General features: G+C 38.7%; 1 protein-coding gene across 1 annotated transcript in view; it reads left to right on the forward strand.

Annotated features, from left to right (window-relative positions):
• Nucleotides 1–257: 257 nt before the first annotated feature.
• Nucleotides 258–9,241, forward strand: part of LOC115220586 (zinc transporter ZIP1-like) — a 10,117-nt gene continuing 1,133 nt past the window's right edge. The window contains exon 1 of the mRNA XM_029790736.2: nt 258–902. Coding sequence (XP_029646596.1) covers nt 757–902 — 146 coding nt within the window. The 5' untranslated portion in view covers nt 258–756. The remainder of the gene's footprint in view (nt 903–9,241) is intronic.

Below are 9,241 nucleotides of genomic sequence, written 5' to 3' on the forward strand. Positions count from 1 at the left end.
AACATAAATTTAAACCCTTCTAACTTCTTTATTATAAATATTCCAAAACAATAACAACGGTATTTGTCATAGGCATGCAAAGCTTTATCAAGAGTAGATCTTTCGAAAGTTTTCAGATTAAGGTTTGTAGATGAGAAATCGATAACGATCCTGATATGCTTTGGTCGAAGTCTCAGAAACGACATATGACCAAAAGAAATGAGAGGAGGGGAGGCAGTGCGTTGAAATAAAATAGAGTTACCTGCCCTTATTCTCAGACTTAGGCGATGACTTGATCTCAGTCATGAGAAAGAGTTCTTCAACAACAACGTGACACACAAGTTGTCATTTACTGTAACATTAGCAGCAGGAAGAACAACAACGAGAGCAACATTTCTTGTTCGCAGATTACTCATGGCTATAATTATATGAATTACATCAATTAATTAACACAACTCACTTCTGCAATAACGACTTTTTTTTTTATCCCAGTACAAAATGTTTGGAAAAGAACCACATCCTTCGGCCCTCGATATATAATAACTGTTTACTTTTAAATCTAAAAAAAAGGTGGAAAAAGAAAAAGAAGATAAAGGAAAACAAAACGAAAACATTGACAAACTTTGATTGCATTCTCTCTACTTATATTCTATCTATATACTCAGAGAGAAAGAGATGCGTAAATATACATAGTTATATATAATACTAAGCCTATATATATATATATATATACATACGTACTTGTTTTTAAGTGTCAAATCAACGAAGAAAAACAACATGAAGGTAGAAATATTAAAAGTTATTCTACTTATTGCCCTCTTCGTAGTCACCGTGGTATGTGGTTTTCTTCCTGTCAAACTGGTTTCCTACTCCCAACGACAAACGGCCCAGGGTGGTACTACACGGCAGTCCAATCGGAAGCGGTAAACTATTTTATTAATTTTATTATTATCATCATTATTATTATTATTATTATTTAAGACGTCGCACTGTATCCAATATTGTGATGTTGATTGAAGATATTGTGTGTCTACCGAGGGGTTTGTTCTGTCTGTCAAGTCACAAGGACCCCAGACAGACAGTATTTTACGCAATACACATGCAGTTCCAACTAATGCCGATTTTTGCAATACCCTAGATCGTAGAGTATTTCTAAGGTTTCCAGAGGTTTTTTTTTTTTTTTTTTTAGATTGGGTGGTATTCAACCCAGTGCCCCGATGACAATAGGGACAACTTTTATGTTTGACCCTCGTAGTTGCCACCACCACCACCGCTACTATTACTACTACATTCATCAGCACCCCGAGACTTTTGTGATATTATGTTATTGTTATTGGAAGTTGAAATAGTTGTTGGTACTGTTGTTGATGTATTCGAAATTGCCGAGCCTTTATAAATTTCATCTGCATTTTGTGGATACCTTATTAGAATATGCCTGTTTTTGATAATGTTTCATTTGTTATATATATATATAATAAAGGGTGAAATATAATCAATTTAATAAGGGATATGAATACAGATGTTCAAATTATGCAAGAAATCCTGCTTGAAACTTTCAAAAAGTGCATGATGTATTTCTTTATTGCCCACAAGGGGCTAAACATAGAGGGGACATACAAAGGGATTAAGTCAATTACATAGACTCCAGTGCGTAACTGGTACTTAATTTATCGACCCCGAAAGGATGAAAGGCAAAGTCAACCATGACGTACTATGTACACTGGTTCAAACAATACTATCCCATAGGCATAACTACAGATTGGTGCCCCTGTCTTTGTTTTCTCATAACTTTCTGAAAATACGTTTGTTTTTTGTTGTTTTATTTTTAACGGAACTTCGCAGGGTTACATTTTCAAGAATGTAGCTTAGGATCATGTTAAAATTTAGGGAACAAAAACAAAACTAGATAAAAGTAGTTACAATAGGCAAGTAATAGAGAAACAAGTCAATGAGTTTAAGTTTAACAGATGTTGCTTGTGTGTGTGCGTGTGCGTGCATGTTTGTTCTTGTGTGAGTGAGTGTGTGCGTGCGTGCTTGTTCTCTTTTTGTGTATTTATGTGTGTGGAATGTAGATATAACAAAAACAATGTCACATTTTAAACGTGGAGAAAAAAAGCCTTGCCTACTTGTTCTTACCTGCTTCATCCGTAAATTTTCAAGCAGAAAACTAGATCAACGTTGTAAAAGCCGTATAGTAGTCCATATGTTTTTTTTTTTTTTTTTTTTAAAAACACCAAAGAGTCGAAATATTGTAACATGCATGAAGGTTCGCCAAAGAAGAAATGTAAATTAACACTTAATGAAAGGAAATGCGAAAGAAAGAAATATAAATGACATTAATCGACGTTGATCTCGTTTTCTGCTTGGAAATTTACGGATTTTTAAATGCATAGTAAGCAGGTGGACGATTATCTATTTAAGAATTTATTCAACTTGTTTAAAGCATTTGAGGTATATATATATATATATCACATGGTTCTGGGCTCACTGCGGGGCACTTGGGAATAAGTGTTATCTACAATTACCTCGGGCCCACTAAAGCCTTGTGAATGGATTTGGTAGACAGAAACCGAAAGAAAGCCCGTTGTGTGTATGTATGTATGTGTGTGTATATATGTATATATATATATATATATATATATATATATATATATATATATATATATGCGTGTGTGTGACCCCACACCGCTTGACAACCGGTGCTGGTGTGTTTACGTCCCCGTAACTTAGCGGTTTGGCGTAAGAGATTGATAGAATAAGTACCAGGCTTAAAAAAAAAAGAAAGAAAAACGGCAGTGTTAATGATAAGATAGAAATCATAACCAAAACAAGTCGATTCATTCCACTAAAGTTGATTCTGTTTATTTCTCTAAAATGCAGCACGGATTTTTGTCAGTGAACAGGTCGCGGTGTTAAAGCGACGAAAATATTTTGACAAATTGAACTTAAATGTTGAAGTGAATCGAACGGCTTTTGTGTGTTTCTTAAATACCTTCCACGCTGCAATTGTTTTCGTTTCAGCACACACTCTCAGATCAATTCACTTGCTATGCAAGTACATCTCCGTAACTACATTATGTATGTTTAATTCATCATCATCATCGTTTAGCGTCCGTTTTCCATGCTAGCATGGGTTGGACGGTTCTACTGGGGTCTGTGAAGCCAGAAGGTTTCATCAGGCCCAGTCAAATCTGGCAGTGTTTCTACGGCTGGATGCCCTTCCTAACGCCAACCACTCCGTGAGTGTAGTGGGTGCTTTTTACGTGCCACCCGCACTGGTGCCAGACAGAGCTGGCAAACGGCCACGAACGGATGGTGCTTTTTATGTGCCAGAAAAAAGGGAGAAAGAAAAACAAGGCGGTTCCCCAGCTTGGCTGAAGTGTAATGACTGAAACAAATAAAAACTTAAAAGGCAGGAGTGGCTGTGTGGTAAGTAGCTTGCTTACCAACCACATGGTTCTGGGTTCAGTCCCACTGCGTGGCACCTTGGGCAAGTGTCTTCTGCTATAGCCTCGGGCCGACCAATGCCTTGTGAGTGGATTTGGTAGACGGAAACTGAAAGAAGCCTGTCGTATATAGGTATATATATATATATGTGTGTGTTTATGTGTCTGTGTTTGTCCCCCTAGCATTGCTTGACAACCGATGCTGGTGTGTTTATGTCCCCGTCACTTAGCGGTTCGGCAAAAGAGACCGATAGAATAAGTACTGGGCTTACACAGAATAAGTCCCGGGGTCGAGTTGCTCGACTAAAGGCGGTGCTCCAGCATGGCCGCAGTCAAATGATTGAAACAAGTAAAAGAGTAAAAGAGTATATATATTTATATGTATGTACATGAAACAAAACAAAAAAAACAAACAAAAACAAATCTCAGCTTGTTGATGAAGGGCTTGTACTCATTCAGTCGAATTCCAAGAATTGAGCTCTTTCAGTATTTGGTTACGGAAGTAAAATAGATATCTAAAAAATAGATAAATAGTTTGAAAGCTTAGTCAGATAAGGATGGTTTAATTCACATGACCGTTTCCACTACTGCTCAGAAACTGGTGATGGGATGAGAGGGAGAAACTTATATAATCCTTAAAATCCTTAAAAATGTTTTAGCCCAAAGGCCGCGGCCATGTTGGGGCACCACCGCTCTTTTCTCTTTTACTCTTTTTTACTCTTTTACTTGTTTCAGTCATTTGACTGCGGCCATGCTGGAGCACCGCCTTTAGTCGAGCAAATCGACCCCGGGACTTATTCTTTGTAAGCCCAGTACTTATTCTATCGGTCTCTTTTGCCGAACCGCTAAGTAACGGGGACATAAACACACCAGCATCAGTTGTCAAGCAATGCTAGGGGGACAAACACAGACACACAAATATACACACACATACATATATATTTACATATATCCGACAGGCTTCTTTCAGTTTCCGCCTACCAAATCCACTCACAAGGCATTGGTCGGCTCGAGGCTATAGCAGAAGACACTTGCCCAAGATGCCACGCAGTGGGACTGAACCCGGAACCATGTGGTTGGTAAGCAAGCTACTTACCACACAGCCACTCCTGCGCTGTTTACAGAAGTTCTAACTCAAGTTCTTGCAATAATGTGAAGTTTGCTTGAAGTACCCCAATGACCGGGTGATTTGGGCCATAATCACAAAGAGAATATCTTCTCCCATTTCATTATCAAAGCTTTTAAACAACAATGTGTCTTAGAATTTTGATGGGTGACCACTTGAGAAACCTAGGAAACCTCTATGTGATTATAAACCCTGCTAAAATTAATAGTCAAATCTCCCTCAAATCACCCTACCATATTCTTTTCTACTCTAAGCACAAGGCCTGAAATTTTTTTTGGGGGGTCAGTTGATTCGATCAACCCCAGTATGCAACTGGTACTTAATTTATCAACCCTGAAAGGATGAAAGGCAAAGTCAACCTCGGCGGAATTTGAACTTGGAATATAAAGACAAACGAAATAACGCTAAGAATTTCACCTGGTGTGCTAATGTTTCTGCCAATCACCCTACCATATTGGGAAAAAATATATAGACTTCAAAAATGGGGTGATTATATTTTGAATGGTTTTGATCATAAGATCTGCTTAAGCAGGGGTTGACTATGAGCATAGTAATCATGTGTATGTTTAGCAATCATGTGTATGTTTAAAGTACAGGCATATCTCAACTTATGTCAGTAACTGGTTCCAAGATATGTGACTTGGTTCAAAAAATGATGTAACACAAAGAAAGGCTGTGTGGTAAGAATAGGTACAGGCACATCTGTGTGGTAAGAAGCTTTCTTCCTAACTACATGGTTGTGGGTTCAGACCCACTATGTGGCACCTTCGGTAAGTGTCTTCTACTATAGCTTCAGGCTGACCAAATCCTTGTGAGTGGATTTGGTAGACAGAAACTGAAAGAAGCCCATTGTGTGAATATATATATATATATATCATCATCATCATCGTTTAACGTCCGTTCTCCATGCTAGCATGGGTTGGACGGTTCGACCGGGGATCTGGGAAGCCAGAAGGCTACACCAGGCTCCAGTCTTATCTGGCAATGTTTCTACAGCTGGACGCCCTTCCTAACGCTAACCACTCCGTGAGTGTAGTGGGTGCTTTTTATGTGCCACCCGCACAGGTATATATATATATATATATATTTCAAAATGTGACCGCATGTGTACCGTTGGCGATTTTTTTTTCTCCGTCTTCCCTTCTCTAGATCTTTCCTTTTCCTATGTTTCTGACGAAGAGCTCCGCTCGAAACGTAAAACCCTCCTTCTTCCCTTCCTTCCTGAGCGTCCAATAATACTATATTCGTTCCACGTCCTCGCGTTGTTGTGTTTTCATGTTTAGATTAACTTTATATATATATATATATGTGTGTGTGTCTTTGTGACTGTGTCCCCCCATCACTGTTTGATAACTGGTGTTGGTGTGTTTACATCTCCGTAACTTAGTGGTTTGGCAAAAGAGACAAATAGAATAAGAACTAGGCTTAAGAAATTAGTCCTGGGGTTGATTTGTTCGACTAAAACCCTTCAATGTGGTGCTCCAGCATGGCCGCAGTCAAATGAGTAAAGCAAATAAAAGAATTATATCTGTTTTAAGAATAGTTTGTGCATATTTTGATTTTCCTCTTTTACTTGTTTCAGTCATTTGACTGCGGCCATGCTGGAGTACCGCCTTTAGTCGAGCAACTCGACCCCGGGACTTATTCTGTGTAAGCCCAGTACTTATTCTATCGGTCTCTTTTGCTGAACCGCTAAGTAACGGGGACATAAACACACCAGCATCGGTTGTCAGGCAATGCTAGGGGAATAAACACAGACATACAAACACACACACGCATATATATATACATATACACGACGGGCTTCTTTCAGTTTCCGTCTACCAAATCCACTCACAAGGCTTTGGTCGGCCCGAGGCTATAGTAGAAGACACTTGCCCAAGGTGCCACGCAGTGGGACTGAACCCAGAACCATGTGGCTGGTAAACAAGCTACTTACCACACAGCCACTCCTGCGTCTATTCAGTTTTGCTTTTCAAGTGTTTTTTAAAATAATTTTTTATGCTTTTAAATGATATTTGGTGAAACCAACTTTAAGATTGGATAAATTGACTTGAATAGATGTAACTTGAAATGATGTAAGTTGAGGTATACCTCTGTGTATATGTTCGTGTGTGTATATATACATGAATTGAAATTTTCTCCTTAGTGTTTAGCTTCTAGATCAGGGGTTGGCAAAGGAATTGTTGATAACTTATAGAATCCCCATCATGTAAATTTCTAAAAACCCTTCAAGGCAGTGCCCCAACATGGACACAGTCTAATGACTGAAACAAGTAAAAGATAAAAAAAAAATATACTTAAAGAAGCCTGTCGTATATATGTATATATATATATATGTGTGTCTGTGTTTGTCCCCCTAGCATTGCTTGACAACCGATGCTGGTGTGTTTACGTCCCCGTCACTTAGCGGTTCGGCAAAAGAGACTGATAGAATAAGTACTGGGCTTACAAAGAATAAGTCCCGGGGTCGATTTGATCGACTAAAGGCGGTGCTCCAGCATGGCCGCAGTCAAATGACTGAAACAAGTAAAAGAGTAAGAGTTATGTGTATGTGTGAACACAGTATGGCTGAAAGGTTAAGAAGTTCACATGTAAACACGAGGTTGCAGGTTCAATCTTACTGTATGACATCTTGGACATACATCATTTTGAATGGGTTGCCTTGGATTGATCCATACCGGGTGAGTAAATCTGGATTGACAGAAACTGTACAGATGCTTGCTTATCAGATGGATTGTTCCTGTTATTCATAAGGTACACCTGAGGACTACATTAAATGTACAAATGTCTGTGGAATACTCAGCCACTGATTGCTAATTCAGTTGATCAGGCAACTGAATTCTCATCACTGAATGACAGAGATCCACCATATCATCATCATCAGTGTATGTGTATGTATATATATATATATATATATATATACACAGGGTGTCCATAAGTTACCTTATACTATTCTGTATGATGATATTTGCACAAACTAGTATGGAAGTTACTACATAATGCAAGGACTAATCTTTTCTTTTTACTTGTTTCAGTCTTTAGAGCACTGTCTTGTAGAATTTTAGTAGAATAAATTAACCCCAATATATTTTGCTTCTTTAAGGCTAGTACTTATCCTATCGGTGTCTTTTGCCAAACCATTAAGTTATGCGGTCATACACATATCAGCACCTGTTGTCAAGCAGTCACAGGGGACAAACACAGACACACATACACGTACATGTGTGCACACCCTCACCCCCACACACCCACGCACACACACATTAATATATGTGCGATGGGTTTCTTTCAGTTTCCATCTACCAAATCCACTCACAAGGTTTTGGTTGACCCAAGGCTATAGCTGAGGACACTTGGTCTAGGTACTGCACAGTGGGACTGAACCTGGAACCATATGTTTGGGAAGCATGCTTCTTATCACACAGTATGGCTGTGTCTAGATAATGAAATTATATTGTTCCTTGATACATGGTCAGTCGTGTTTCTGCTCAATGATAAGACAATGCCTGGCTCACATTCTAATCCTGAGTGAAATATAAGTACAAGCATACTCCAACTTATGGTGGTTATTGATACAAAGACATGTGACTTGACTTGGAAAATGACATAACATTAAAAAAATATTTACTAACTTATATTTCACTATTGAATTTAACTTGTATTCGTTTTAATTAATGGTTTGTACATATTTTCACATGTGTTTTGTTTGATTTTCCACTTAGGTATTGGTTTAAGGTGATTTTTAAAATCTTATGCTTTTGAATATGTTTGCTGAGACCAACATAAAGTTGAATAAGTTAACTGAAGTCGAGCTTTATATCTTCCAATAATTTCTTCAAAAAAAACACCCCCCAAAATGATGTAAAATCGAAAATGACGTAACTTGAAATCATGTCCATTGCTAGGGTGGGTGGGGGCACTGGATAGCACTGACCCCTTATTATTCAATGGTGCACCCTTAGATTTAGAAAATACCGTTTACAAATATCTTCCCGTAATACATTTCTTGAAGTCTGACTAACATGCCAGTCACTAAGGGGCTGCACTGGACGGCACTACCCCTTCATTTTTCAATGGCACACCCTTTCTTGAAGTCTGACTAACATGCCAGTCTCTAAGGGGGTGCATTGGATGGCAGACTAACATGCCTGTCACTAAGGGGGTGCACTGGATGGCACTACCCCCTCAATTTTCAATGGCACACTCTTTCTTGAAGTCTGACTAACATGCCAGTCACTAAAAGGGTGCACTGGACGGCACTACCCCCTCAATTTTCAATGGCACACTCTTTCTTGAAGTCTGACTAACATGCCAGTCACTAAGAGGGTGCACTGGATGGCACCACACCCTCAATTTTCAATGGCACACCCTCAAATTTAGAAAATATAGTTTACAAAAATCTTCCTGCAGTACAAAGTGGTGCCAACTGAGAATATTCTGAGGCACCCCCCAGGCACCAAAGTCTGGTGATGGGCTTGAATGAAACAATGTGAGTTTAGGTATGCTTACATTACACTTGGTTTACGTCTTTTAATTCTAAATTAGATCTTGAGCCCTTGAAATATATAGTACCCTCCAGTAGTGCGCCCTGGTAAATTTGCAGCAGATTAAAGGGAATGCTACTACTGTGTGTGTGTGTGTGTGTATATATATATATATATATATGTGTGTGTGTGTGTGTGTATAT

Source organism: Octopus sinensis, linkage group LG16, assembly GCF_006345805.1.
Source record: "Octopus sinensis linkage group LG16, ASM634580v1, whole genome shotgun sequence".
Taxonomy (NCBI): domain Eukaryota; kingdom Metazoa; phylum Mollusca; class Cephalopoda; order Octopoda; family Octopodidae; genus Octopus; species Octopus sinensis.